This window comes from Thunnus albacares, chromosome 2, assembly GCF_914725855.1.
Source record: "Thunnus albacares chromosome 2, fThuAlb1.1, whole genome shotgun sequence".
In the NCBI taxonomy this organism is placed as follows: Eukaryota; Metazoa; Chordata; class Actinopteri; order Scombriformes; family Scombridae; genus Thunnus; species Thunnus albacares.
In genome coordinates this window covers 36,477,162-36,492,496 of record NC_058107.1, presented here as the reverse complement: position 1 = coordinate 36,492,496, position 15,335 = coordinate 36,477,162, and the positions used below count along the sequence as shown (strand labels likewise).

At 40.1% G+C, this 15,335-nt stretch overlaps 1 protein-coding gene across 1 annotated transcript in view; it reads right to left on the bottom strand.

The window, feature by feature from the left end:
- znf608 (zinc finger protein 608) overlaps window positions 1-14,610 on the bottom strand; it is a 63,895-nt gene extending 49,285 nt beyond the window's left edge. The window contains exon 1 of the mRNA XM_044333155.1: window positions 13,338-14,610. Within this exon, the coding sequence (XP_044189090.1) occupies window positions 13,338-14,339 (1,002 nt within the window). The 5' untranslated portion in view covers window positions 14,340-14,610. The remainder of the gene's footprint in view (window positions 1-13,337) is intronic.
- Window positions 14,611-15,335: the final 725 nt, after the last annotated feature.

The window sequence follows — 15,335 nt, the reverse complement described above, 5'->3', positions numbered from 1 at the left end:
AGGACAGAGATACTACAGTAGTTTAAAAGGTTTTTATTTTGTTTTCTTCTATCATAGCATCATTTTCAGAGAAAAAGCTCTAAAAAGCCGCTGTACACTACCTGCTCAGCACCAAACAGCAAACAACACAGTTAGCTGTAGACTAGCTGGTGAACATAGTGGAGAATTTAGCAGCTATAGAGCCAGATATTTCCCTCAGGAGTTGGTGGAGACCAAAAACAGAGCTAAAAGAGAGTGAATATTGGACTTACATTCACCAGGTGGACAGAAACACGACTCCAAATGAATGATAATGTTGCTCCGTAACTGCTGGATGTGGAAATAAGCAACTGTTTGCTAACAAGTTCAACATATCAACTGAAAAGCTGATGATATGTCAGTGTTGTGTTCACTACTACTTGTAATTGAGGTTTAACATTAAACACTTGTAAGGTTTTGCTAATGGTTCCAAACCCACTGAGAAGTAACACAACTCTGCAACTATATGCAGATTTCAGTCCGTTTAAGCCTCTTTTAGCTCATTGATTCATTTATTTTGGCTGCAAAGACTACATGGTGGAGTTCTTCAGGCCTTCATCCCCATATACATGAAAATTGTAGGCAGTCGTTTCCAGAAAACAAGCTCAGACAAACAGAGTGTGCTCTACCTGCCCTGCCCCGAATGGCAGAGCGCAGAAGACTGCAAACCAAAGGCCAAATTTTTGTTGTATGATCATCCTCCTACACACAGAAACTTGGCACAAACCAAACAGCAAATCTGCACTGAAGTCAGGAGAAGCTAAACATCAAAAACGGACGGACAAATAGTGAAAACTCCTGTTATAATTCTCAGTAGCCAAAGGTGATGTATTCAAACAGTCAAAAACTGTTCAGAAAAAACTGTCAAAAAAGATTCAGATTCAGTTCACTCTCATATAAAGAAAAACATCAAGTCTTCACATTTGATAAGCTGGAAACAGAGAATGGTGCTCAAAAAATATCTTAAAATAAATAGTTGGCGATTCATTGTCTGTTGATCGACTAATCAATTATTCATTTCAGCTCTAGCCGTAACCCTGACCCCTTACCCTCTAAACCTAACCCTAACCCTCCAACCCTAACCCCTAATTCTAACCCTAACCCTCTAACCCTAACCCTCTAACCCTAACCCTCTAACCCTAACCCCTAACTCTAACCCTCTAACTCTAACCCCTAACCCTCTAACCCTAACCCCTTTTAAAAATATCATTTTTGGGCAAAAAGAACACGTGGGTGGTGCAAATACACCCTTAACATGCTCAACTGAATCTCTACAGGAAGCTTTTACCTTAAATTATTCTGCACAGACCTTCCTTAACCTGTACATAAAAACTTTCTCAATTAACTGAACATAAAATCATCACTTCTGCATCTTTCATGCGATGAAAAACACTTTAACATCACATGAAATGTTTTAAGCGAGCAACATTAAAGCAACATCTTCCAAAACATTTTTGACTTGGACTCAATTTCACCTCATTTTCCATCATACGGATCGATTCAGATGAAAGAAGCTTCAATCTGATTTAGATTTCATCAGATGAGAGGAACTCACTGTCTGAGCCAAAAGAGCTACTGAAGAACCCTCCTCCTCTGTGCAGAAGGAACAAGATGTTTTTTTGGGGAAGGCTGGAGTTAAATAAAATATCAAAGAGGATGTGAGGTGACTCCTAGAAGGTTTTGCAGGTAGTGACAGACGTCAGGCGGTCGTATTGTAATGTGCTTTCTGTTATTTCAGTGTTTCATTGAGCTGTGAAGGCTGTGATGAATGAATGCAGAGGAAAAACCTGCCAGCCTGCAGCGCAGAGTGTGTGGGCGTACGCTTGTACCATGAAGCCTTTTCACACGGGTTGGCATTGATACTCTGATACCTAATGGACTCTCAGTCCAGCCTCCACATGAGCTGCTGTACGGCTCTGAAAACACACTTCTGCACCTCGAGTAGGGATCAATACCGTCAGCCGAGCTGTTAAGTCACCCTACTCGTCCACTTGTCCTTCGTGTGTCGTATTTCAGCTTCTGTCTAATAGTCAAGTCAAAAGGAAAATCATTTCTGTGTTAAGTTTGACCGCTTAACGTCATGTTTTGGGCTGAAATATGAGATATTTTTTCAGGAATAGAAGAATTCAAGTCAAACTGAAATTAGAGGAAGAAGAAAACTGAGACGTAGTGTTAAAGGGAAGAAAAAGGATTTTCAAGGTCACCCGCTCATTTTCAAAAACTTCTGAAGCCTCAGATTTTTTCTCAAATTCACCAGGGGGGCTACTTCTGCCTTCTGCCTGTCTGATTTTCATGTTTTCAACCGATAACTTCCTGTCAATCACAGCCCAGTGGAGCCGACAGACGGAACAAAGCAGAACTCATCCACCAGCTCCACTCTGCACTATAAAAAAAAACCAAGCTGGATCTTACACTGAGCTTTAAACTGATGCTTGTCTTCTTCAGCAAGAGAGACAAAACAAGGAACAAAATGAAGGAAAATGTTATGTTACCCTATAGGGGTGTGCCCGAATACAAATACATTATTCGGCAAAGCACAAATAGTGGGGTTTTTTTAACGAATATTTGTTTCATACAAATATTTTTAAAATTATTTGTTTTTGGGAGGAAAAAAACAAAACATGTCAAATACTAGCGAGCAGGTCAGTTATAGTCGTTATCTCAGCGTCTCTCCTCTGCTCCGCTGTTACGTCTATCAGCAGGTCTCAACGAGGGGAGTCACATCCACCTGCTACATGACGCACATTTCTTAATTTGGACATCACTTTAATTTTCATCTTTAATTTTCTAAAATTATAAGCGTAATAAAATACAAATAATACAAATAATTTTGCTGCCTCAACAAATACAGATACAAATACAAATACTGGGCCCTCTGCACATCCCTATTACCCAACATGGTAAAACATGGAAAATAGTGGTGAAGGTAAAAAGAAACTTTGACCCTGAACATTTCATCTCAGTGAGAAATAGTTTGCTTCAAATCTGACCAAACAGAAGCTGGTAAAACTGAATATTTTTAAAAGAATATTCATCCCCAAAAGGATCCAATTAGAACCAATTTTTTTTTTAAATTATAATCAAATCTGATAAAACACAATCTTAAGTAGCGCCTGGAGATTTGAAAAATTCCCATCATAAATTGTTGGACAACAAGAAACTGCACCTTTTGAGTAGAGCTGCAACAATTAGTCGATTAATCAATTAGTCAATAAACATTTTGGTAATCAAATAATTATTTTAGTTGTTTTTTAAGCAGAAATACTGAACATTTGCAGGTTGCAGCTTCTCAAATTTGAGGATTTGAAGCTTCTCTGTGTCATAAATGACAGTAAACTGAATATTTTCTGGAATTATAACAGATCAGATCATCAGATTAATCGATAATAGAAATAATCGTTAGTTGCAGCCTGAAGTTTCCATCAATACCTGAGCTACAACAACCAGCTCTTTGCCAAGAAAATTCAAATTAATGTACAAACGTTGGGTAAAATGAATGAAAACTTTGAATCAAGACTTAATTCGGTTTCTTTAGAAGTGTGTTGGTGGTTTTAATTGATATCAAACTCATTCAGTCACACACAGGTGCTGCTGCTGAGTGGAAGAATTTCAATTAATGAAAATACAACTTCAAGATGTGGACTTTGGTTCTATGTTGTTTACAATATTACTGTTTGTTTGCACTGAGTTTGTAGTTATAAGAGATTCAAACTGACTGTGTGCAGAGGATTGTGTGACACAACAGCAGCCAATTTTAGTTAAATCTAGTTGAAAATAGTCCAGTTTGAAGGAAACACAAATGAGTTTGTTGGTTTATCAGATTCCAAAACACTGAAAATAGTAGTTCATAGTCTCATGAGAAAGGATTTTACAACTCAGAGAGAAGGAATCGCAGCCCAGTATCTGTACTGTCATATTGGGACGATTCCACAGTGCGCTTTAATATCCAGAGACAAAGTCTTTCAGTGCCAATGCAGGAAGTTGTTTGCTTTGTGTAGCGAAGCAGAAAATCAGGGTGTCTGGGTTTAATACAGAGCAGAATTCACCTTCTACCACAACCCCAAGACTAAAACCTTCAAGCTGCACTTATCAACATATTGATAATAATAATGAATCAATTTACTCCTTGTAATGTAATTATGATGTCACGTTGCAAAGATCTACATTTTTTCTGAACATCCCTGCATTTCTTTGCCGTCTTAAAACAGCTTCAGCCAAATTTGCTCTGAATGTGGAGTTGAGGACAGACGTTTTGAGTCACTGCTCACTCCTTGTTAAATTACTGAGGATATGACTCACAGTCTAACAGCTGTAAATGTGAGTCTTTGCAGATCTGACATCTCAGCAGACACGAGTCAGAACCCCGCTGATTCGTCTCCCATTTAATCCACATGAGAAGTTCGGACTCAGAGGCACGTTTTCTGCCTTTTTAGAAACATGTTTTTCAGTGTTTTGGGAAAGACGTCTGACTGGCCGGCGGTTAGATAACAGTCCGACCACGCTGGCTAGAGGTTCAATTCCAGACAATTTTCTTTGAAAATGAGAAGATAAACAGCATCAAAGTGCTGCTGATTATCAGCCTCAGGTGCAGACTGGACACATGTGATGATGTAAGTTTGAATCCTGCTGAGGACCAGTGACCTTTGTCTGATGATAACACGCTAAATAAAAAGGACGTTCTACTATAAACTCCTGTCAGTGATCACCAGAAGGAAACAATGACCACTAATAAACATGAAAGTCATGATTACATTATATTTTCTTTTAAGATAATATTTTCTTTAATGCCGCTAATTATGGTGCACAATACAAATTCTGCATAGAAAGAATGTTTTTGAACCAAAAAAGGCAGCAAACTGAATTCAATGCACAACATCTCTGTTGTTGTCACATTGATAATTGATAATTTTTTCCTTTTTAGCATCATTAACACCATTACATCCACACATTATTGGTGTAATTTGATGTCTGTGATGCTCACCTTTTTTCAGAGACTGATTTCGGTGGAGAAATCCGACATTTCCAGAACATCCGCCATGTTTTTTTCTGTTTAAAAACTGGAGATAAAGACCAATAACAACCCAGTAAGTGTTGTGTTCATCCAATCAGGTGCAGGCAGGGTTTATGTTGCTTGTCTGACTAAAGGACACAGCTGTCAATCATACTTTGTTCAGCCATCTGAAAATGACGTCTTAAGCCTTTCAAGCCAGAACTCAATGAGTTAATGAAAAATGTGGAGCGACGAGAGGCGGATAAATCTGATTTTATTAACTCTGGATATAGGCTGTCATATATAAGCCATGTTTTGATCATCTTAACTATTTTTATCATAAATCACTGTAGTTCTTGATAATTCACACATTCAAACATTAAATTTCACACAGGATTATGGAAGAAAATTAGCTGTGATATGAGTGTTATGATGATGTTGGTGCACATGGAGGCATATTACATCAATCTTGTCAGATGAATCATAATCCATTCTTCACTCTTTACTGTTTTTGTTGGTTTTTTTTTTGGATCCCCTTTAGCCTCCACAGAAGTGGTTGTTAGTCTGTCTGGATCCACACAATATGAGCAACAATAAAACAAACAGCAATTTAAAATCACATCTATCGTTAAAACAAGAAAAAGATAAACAAGCCAAATATATGGATCAGAAAATAAGATAAATAACCTGACATTTGAAACGTAGACAATACAGACTCACAATAAGCACAAAATTGTCAAGAAAGAAACAAAAAGGAAGTAAAAATAATCAAAAAATGTTCCAAAACTGCAAAAACGTAAAGTAACGTGTGAGATTCATTAGATTTTATCCACCAGATGACCAGTGCTGACTTGACAGAGACCAGTATGTACTAGTTTTTTGCAAAAGAAATGTGGTGTTTTATTCCAAATGACATTTTGTATGAATAACAGAAGACTAAATTTTAATTTAGCCTCCATCATGCATTTGACCAGATCCATCTTTAATTTATCTTGCACCAGTAATGCATGGTAGTGTGGGAGTAGTGGAACTAACTACCCAACACTGCGAGGGTCATCAAAAAGACTAGAATTAAAATGTGTTTCCATTACCAATTTTACTATTGTGTCTAAAACAATCCTCTCAGCGGCACTCTTTGGAAAAATCCATTCCTACAACAGATAAAAATTCAACACAGCGCTGCCATGTTAGCCAGACCTTTCTTGTAAAACAGATAATGTGTCTCAGGAGACATCCTGGTTAAATTAAGGTTGAATAAAAATAAACTTGCTGGCACAGTAAAAGACGACTCAAGTCTCAGTTGTTTTTTACTGTGACGTGCAGTAATCTTTTTCCTATGTACATGCAAGAAAAGTGAGATTTTTCTACCTTTTGTCAGATGCTAAGGGCATAATAAAGACCTAAACAACCATGAAAGAAATAATATTCTGTAATGTTGGGAAAAGTGGGCTGAAATATGTGTTTGTGTAGATTTCGGCACATTTTTAAAATAATTTGTGTAATGCAAACATTTTACACTTCAAGCTTTTTCCTACATGCACCTCTCCTCATCAATGCTACTCGCTCGGGATCAGCTGTTTACATGCGACATCACACACCGATCACAACTCTCCCCGAATTAACCAAACACTGTCAACATCGCCATGGTAACAGAGCCTGTGCAAACCTGTTAAAACCCACCAGGTAAACGGGCCGACTCGAGAGCTGCTGATTTCACAGCATCTCATGTTGTGAGCTCATCACGGTTAATAGGATATGATGTTTCCATACACAAAGCACCAATTTTTTTCACTACGAGTGCCTTCCAGCACTCCCATCAGATACCAGCAGAGATAGCGAGAGCATCGGGGTCTCCGTGGGTTACTGTGTCGAAGATGGCGGAGACAACGGAGACAGAAGCGAGGTTGCTGGTCCTGCATCCTAGCATGACTAAAGAAGGCCACTCACAGACCACCAGACAATAAAATGGATGAGCTGAGACTACGTTTCTCATCATAGACACCCACTTAGGAGAGCTGCATGATGTTTATTACAGAAACTTTCCAGGAGCCCTGGACGCAGCTATAGAGCTAGCAGGCTGCTCAAACCACTGCAGTGTCAGAAATAAGGACTCCAGTAAGAGCTGTGGAGGTGTCCTGTGTATTTAACAACGACTGGTGCACAAACACTGCCATCATCGACAAGCACTAATGGCAGTGGATGGGCTCAAATGTGAAAAAAATAGAAATAGTAATTAATATCCAACATGCAAAAGTGCACCCATCCCCCATTGTTACATACCAATCTGTATACATCGCCCAACCCTACCATACACACACACACACACAAAATAAAGCATTCAAGAATCCTGAGGAGTAGCCGGATATTGGCGAGCTTGTTAACACTCCTGTGAGGTGATCAGAATTCAAGATAAACCAATAAAAATCCAACAGGAGCTGAATGTGTTTGTTGTTTCGTCTTCAGTCAGCCTGCAGCGATCCAGACTGACAGACAGAAAGTGATCGCGGAGCAGCCGCTGTCATTCACAGACAAACTCGAGTGCATCTTATTGTCATGCAGATGACAGTCGGAGCCTCAGCAGCAGCAGAACAGCTTTTATTTCTGTCAGCGAGGCTCAATCAGATTTTTATGGGTAGCTTGTTCATTTCAGACGTTATTCTAGATCTTTAAATTCCATCCATCTTGTGTATATAGGTTTAGCCATGATATAACAGTCATAGCAATGTTGGTCCACCCCTTTGTTCCAGACTAGAATATCTCAACAACTATTTGAATGGCTTGATATGACATTTTGTAGTTTTTAGTGAAATATATCAACAACTATCGGATGGATTTAGAGCTCTTGAATGATTACTTTCTCGATTAATCAACTAATTTGGTCTATCAAACATCTGAAAACAGTGAAAAATGTCCATCAGAGTTTCCTAAAGTCCAAGGTGACCTCTTCAAATTACCTGGTTTGTTTAACCAACAGTCCAAAAAAGATATTCAATTTACTATCACATGAGACTTTTTTGCTTTAAAATAATAAGATTAATTGCTTATTTAAATAGTTGCTGATTATATTTTTGTCGATGGACTAATCGATTAATTGACTAATCATTGCAGCTTTAGATGGATTGCTATGAAAATACAACAAAGGCAACTTTGATGATCCTCTGATTTTTCCTCTAATGCCACAAGCAGGTTAAATATTTCACGTATCCAGTGAAATATCTATACATTTAAGGTATGGATTGGGACAAATTTTGGTACAGATATTTCTGGTTATCAGACAATGAATCTTAATGACTTTGGTGATCCTTTGACTTTTTTTCTAACACCACAATGAGGTTCACATTTGTGGCTTTGAGTGAAATACTGTTGGCTGAAACATGAAATTTGGTAAAGACACTCAGGAAGAATACCTGCACAACTCATGACATTTCCATCAGCCTCTGCTGTACTTTCTGTTTAGCTCTAATTAGCAAATGTTAGCATGCTAACACGCTAAACTAAGCAAATGAATAACATAATAGCTGCTGCTAAGCAAAAAAGGAACATCCTATCCTAGTTGGGTGCAGGGTCACGACAAAAAGCAGCAAATAAAAACAGGAATTGCAGACATGTAATTTCCATACGCCCTCTCCAACTGGTCTCCCACTGGTGCAGAGATCTACAGTAGAACAAATACTGATTTGTTTCTTGTCATGCATGTTCTGTACAATATACACACTTTTCTTTCTTGTGTCTTTAAAAAATGTGAAATATATTGCACAATGTTTATTTATTTTAAGTCAATCACATGTCCCTTAATGGGCTAAATTGTGCATTTTCTCTGTACATTGCAAATTGACAGGTGGGTGATTTGTATCATGTGATCTCTCACAGTAATTGTAGGTTGAGCTGTGAGTTTTATCTGCGTATAGCCTTTTTGATGAAGCCCTTGCAGGTCAAAGTGTTGTATTAATAAAAACTCGGGCACTTGGGAGCATGGTTATAGCCTCTTCTGATTAATTAATTGACTGACTGACCAACCTGTATTGGAATACAAGACACTAGACAGAAACAACAACCAGAACGAGTCCATGACCAAACGTAATTATGATCCACAAATTCAAAAACAAGAACATTTCAAAATATTAAATTATATAACAGAAATGTCTTCTTATGAAGGAGCCTGGGTTCTCTGTCTGAGCCTCCAGGCATTTTCTAAAAATAGTGGACTCCTCTGCAACACTAAGATCACAAAAAACACATAAATGCAACTCTTCAGCTGCTAGTGATAAGATACCATTTCTTAACTGAGTACCCGAGGACCTCTGCCTTCTCTGTAAACATGTTTAATACAAGATTCTGTGCAGTAATCTTCTTTAGTTTGAATATAAAATCTAAGATTTGCACAACTATGCAACTATTCCGTGTATTTAGTGCTTCTGCTATTGTTCTTGTCAGCGGTGGTAAAACTAAATAATCCATTTTGGATTAAATTTAAATGAAGTGCATCATAAAATCTCACATTCTTCTCACAATTTGATTTGATTCTGTTCAATCTGATTAATTTCAGTGCCTCCACAGGGTGTAACACTTCTCCAAATGTAAATTGGAAACAGCAGTTAAACTGATTTAAGAATAATTAAAAACACTGCACCTAAACTCAGAGTGCAAAATGAAGAGTGACACTTATTTTTAAGGTTGAACTTCAACCTCAGTTGACAGCAGCTCAGTTTGTGGTTGGTGAAACACAGAAATGTTAAAAACAGATGGACAGTAGTTTGGATTTTAGTGAAAAGAAATGTGATGTTTTTTTCAGAACAGTTGCCATGTTTTTTTCTGTTTGAAAAGCAGATGCAAAGACCATGATGACAGCAAAGCGAGTGGTGCATTCAAGCAGTCAGGTGTAAGAAAGGTTCATGTTGATTCCTGAGCAAAGAAGAAAACTGTCAATCATCTGTCATACAACTGACTTAAAAAGGCTCCAGCCCTATATGCAGTGGGTGATTTGTTACTTTTGCAGGATTATCATATAGGCTTATCCCAATTCTTGATATTATAATTGTTATTCTAATTTCAATTTAATAGAACTGCTATTGGGTTACATACTTATTTTGTGTAGGCATATTCTTTTACTGGATGTCGACATTAAGCATTTTAATAATGCTTATTTTTCAAAACACGCTGTAGTTTTGACAGTATAAATTTCACTTCGAATTATATAACTGTAGCAGCTGAGTACGGTGCGGTCAGTGCAGGTTAATTTCCTGAGTCACTTTACCTGCTCCGCTCCCAGGTTACACCAAACATCTATATTAAAAACTATATCTTTAGTCATGTCTCCCCTAAAATATTTTGTTACAGAGGTGGCTTGGCCTGAGGGTGTATTTTCAGCACCTCAGATGGTGCCGAATAATCATAAAAATATTATGGGAATATTATAGGAAAACTACAGGCAGCAGTGTGTCTCTATAATCCTCTCGCTCTCTCTCTTTTATTATAAAAGTGACACTACTCTATAGAGTATATAGGCTATAATATAGAATAGAATTGAGTATTCACAGTGTATAGTTTAGAGAATATTATAAATCCAAGATGAAACTGACAGAACGGTGGCACTGAGAGAAAAAAGGCGCATTTACAAATCTGTCTGCTACTTCAGCACCATGGAGAGCGCCATGGATTTATCAATACACAGCACAGTTAGGCTGCTGATATTTCAGAGCCATTGTCTGGGCCATAGATTCTAACTTGCACAAAACTCAGCCAGATAAAGGATCAATGAATCAGGCAGACCAGACTAACATATTCAACTAAACAACCCCTCTGCCCCTGCACTGTCTCTGCTATTATGGGATGGAGAGGGGAGGGGGTGGCTGGTTAACAAGGGAGATACATTTTGGTCATTTTGGATCCCCCCTCAAATCTCCTACTGCCTATATTTAAATATTATTTAAGCCTTCCCAGTAAAACAACAGACCTTTCTCACAGCAGACATTTTGACTTGTTAAACATAGGTGTAATTAATAATGCATTAAGATGCATCATTAAGGTTATTAGTTGCACCTGAGCTTTATCCGCCATTCGAATGCTAATAATTGTTGTTAGACTTTGCTCACAAAAATACTAAAAAACTTAGGTGATCAGATCATTTTCAGGACTTTCACCTCTCAAAATCCCTAAAAATAAAGCTTTATTTGATGTATTTAAACTTATACATTCATATACAACATTAGCAAATATTCTTTTTTAATCAACCAACTTTATACCTTTTCTGGGAATATCCTTTCTCAACCCAAAGATATTCAGTTTATTGTCATAGAAGACTAAAGAAACCATGTAATATTCACATGTGAGAAGCTGAAACCAGAGAATTTGGACACTTCTCTTTAAAAAATGACTCAAAATGATTAATTGATTATTAAAATAGGTGGTGATTGATTCTCTGTTAATCACAGCTTTACAAATTCAATGATTAAACATGCAAACTCTGCAGCCAGTAAGCCACCTGACGTACTTTTTTTGCAATATTTTACTTTGTGGAATCATGAAAAGATGTTTTAGTATCTGTGATAAAATATTTGAAAATCAAGGATCCCTTATTTACTTTTTCCAGAACGTTCACAGCTTTCTTCAGCCAATGGAACTTGCTCAGACCGGAGGAAACGATCAAAAGCTCTGGAAAAGACTAGTTAGGGAAACTTGAGTTCAGAATATTTGGTCACATGTGTTCCCAAGATCAAGAATGAATCTCAAAACCTTTTTTTGGTGTTTGATACTCCTGGTCACGGACATCTTTCAGACAGTATTATCAGTAATATTGATTAATATTGAGATTTTCCGGATCATGTCTGGAAGTGACCGTTGTTTGAGTCAATATTCAGGAGATTAACTCAGTCTGTGCAAAAACAATGTGATTTTTCAGTGTTTCGGGGTGCAAATAAAGCCTCTGGAGCTCTGCTGCAACAATCACAGGAACTCTCAGGTGAAACTCAGATTATTGTTGACAGAGAATGCATTACAGTCACCACAGAGCTCACGGGTGACTGTGTGCGAGTGTGTGTTTCACCACCAAACGGGAATCCTTCAGATCAACAAATAAACAAAGCAGCCAGGGCCAGGCCAGCGTTCCTCCTGTCAGCAGCATCTGCCAGCAGGGAGGACACTTCGTTTTTTCCTGCCTCGTCTAATCCTGCATCCACAAACACCCCCCCTTCCACCCCCCTCCCAAAAAAAAAAAAAACTCCTTCTGGATATCCTCCATCTGTTTCTCTCTTATTTTCTGTGTCTATCAGACTCTTTCAGTCTGTGTCCTCTGCTGTCACCTCCAATTCCTCCCTCTCTATCAAACATCTCTTTCCCCACTTCACCTCTCCAACCCATCCGTCCATCTTCCTCCATCTTTGCCTCTCTCCAGACGACTTATTTAAACCCAAAGATGATTTCACAAGTGGCAACATCCCTGCTATTCCCCTCAAATGACTAGAAAATGTGGCCTATCTGAAAGTGTCTCATTAAACCTCAGCGGTTCAATGTGTTCACCTGCAGATTTTATGTCTTATTTAAAAAGATTCTGACCCACGATTTAACGCCTAATTAATTTTGACATCATAGGTCTTTTCCCAAATGAAAAGAGCAAACAAAGCCTGTGCAGATGCAACAAAAACAGAGGATTTACAGAAGAGGTTCATTCATATTCCCTCACGCCTTCTGCTGAGTTGCAGCAGCACATGGAAATAGTTGCTTTCTCCTCTAATCTCCAGCAAAAACAAGGAGGACTGAATTAAATGGTTCTGAAAGAGGAGGGGGAGGATGGAGATGGAGGACAGGACACACTGCTGCTGCTGCTGCCTCCCCTCCTCCTCCTCCTCCTCCTCCTCCTCCTCTCTTCATCTCCCCTCCAAAAAAAGAAAAAAAAGAAAAAGAGGAAAAAAATCCCTTCTGTGTACATCAGCATGGTAAATATCAGCAGACAGACACACAGATAGGAACAATGACACCAGCAGGGCAACAACAATAGGAAATAAATATCATGTGGCAGGCAGGCGGTCATCCCTCCATCCATTCATCCATCCATCCATTTAAACATTCCTGCTGTGTGTCTGCTGTACAGGCTTCTTTGTGGCCTTCACACCTGCATCTGACAGACTGTGTGTGCTCTGAATATCAAAAATATTTCATTTCTCTGCTTTTATGTTCATGTTTCTCATCTTTTAAATGAAAGTATTCTGCCTGAAAACGTTTAAGGCACAGATCGCACAGCCGCAGGTGTTAAGTGATCGCTGTTGTGTTTGGTTTTTTTTGTTGTTGTTGCTGTGTTTTATTATTGGCCTCCAGACAATAAAAAGCTGCTTACCTTCTCGGCTCCTCTGTGTTTCTTGGCGGACGGCGTGTCGTCATGCTGCCGCCTGACAACAATAGCGCCGCCGCTTTTAACTCCACAATCCAGCGCGGTGGTTTTATTGGCAGCGTTACTCCCGCTATTATTGTTGTTGTTGATGTTGTTATTGTTGCTGTTATCCCCCATGATCCTGGAGTCCGGCGCGGCGCAGTGGCAGTGTCCGGGGCCGTCGCGGCACAGATGATGCTCGGGCAGGGCGGACGATGAGAGGAAGACGGAGGGAGGAGGAGACGAGCCATCGCCGGGCTTCTCCTTCCTCGTCCGGACAGGAGGAGCGGCGGCGTCCCTCTCTCTGTCCCTCTCCCTGTCTCTCTCCCTCTTCCAGCCCCGGATCACGTTTTTCCCCTTCCTCTCCTCCTTGCCTTTGGCGCATGTCGCAGAAGGAGAGGCCGTGGTCACTTCGGAGACGCCGTTATTATTGTTGTTATTGTTGCCGCTCCCGCCGCCGCCGTCCACGTCTCTGCTGACCGCTGAAAGCATCTCCAGACCTTCTCCACCGACTCTGCGTCCTTGAGCCACCCGACGCTGCTGCTGCTGCTGCTGCTGCTGCTTACCGACCCCGACGCACACCTCTCCTCCGCCGCCGCCGCCGCCGCCGCGCAACGCACCGGCAGCCGCTGAGTGACCCGCCGCCGCCGCTGCTGCCGCCGCCGATGCCGCCTCCGGTTCCTCTCGTCCCTCCCGGCCGGCTCGGCTGCGTTTAAGCGCGGATCTCCTCGGCTCCGACCCGCCGCTGCCACCGCCGACAGGTCCCCGGGTCTGGAGCGAGGGCAGGGCCGCGTCTCTGTCGGCTGAGCCAGCGGCGCTGGAGGAGGAGGAGGAGGAGGAGGAGGAGGAGTAGGTGATGGAGATGGAGGAGGAGGAAGAGGAGGAGGATGAGGCAGTGTGGTTGTGTGACAGCTCCCTGCAGTCCGTCAGCAGCCCTCCATTCTCCCCAGCTCTCAGGAAACGGTTCATCTCCTCCTTTCCTTGTCTCCTTTGTCGATCTCCACAATAATCAGCATTCAAGTCATTGTCAGACCGCCAGCCAGCCGCAGTGTGGCAGAGCACCGAGCTGTAGATGGACACATGCAGGTCTGTTCAAGGCTGCTGGATCAGGCCTGCTCCATCACAAACTACAACACAGGCTGAATGACACCTGAGTATTTCTGACAGATACAGAGGTGCTCGGCAAGTGGTCAGTAGCCTGTAGGTGTGATGTGATTACAAAACAATAAATTAATAATAATAAAAACGATTTTAAAAAACAACAAAAACAAAACAAAAAACACAGCTACACCTAAATTTCCACCAAAAATCTCCTAATTTCTATGTTCAAAAAGAAATAATATAGTCATATAGTTGTCTATTGCGTTTTATTGTATTTGCACACACACACACACACACACACACACACACACACACACACACACACACACACACACAGTATAATAATATCAGAAACCACAAATGAGATTTTGAAAAAGCTTGAGTCGTGTCACTCGTTGGCCACAGGGGGGCGCTGCAGTGTTTGTTTGATTGTAACTGATTGAATGTCCTTTCAGCGTTTTCACTGATTTGCACTGATTGGTCGCAGGAGGCGTTTACTTGTAATTGTCCAGTATCAAACATGTAAATCACAGTTTATTGTCACTCAGCTGCTGGCTGCTGCTGCTGCTGCTGCTGTGGTGAAGAAGATATTCAAATCAATCCTTTCTCTCTCTCTCTGTGGTTGAATGGTTGTGATGAAGAAATACTGTTTTGCAAACCTGAGCAGTCAACACAGACAGCGTTTTATTCTACGGGTTACTTAAAGGGACAAATGGAATAAACAGGCTACGTATCAGTTTAGTGAAACACAGGAGCACACATTCAGTGCAAAGACAGAGTGTATTTAGATAATTCATCAGAAAATATGAACCTTTAATCACAACAACTGGAGATACTTGGTAAATTAAAAAAAAACTACAATGG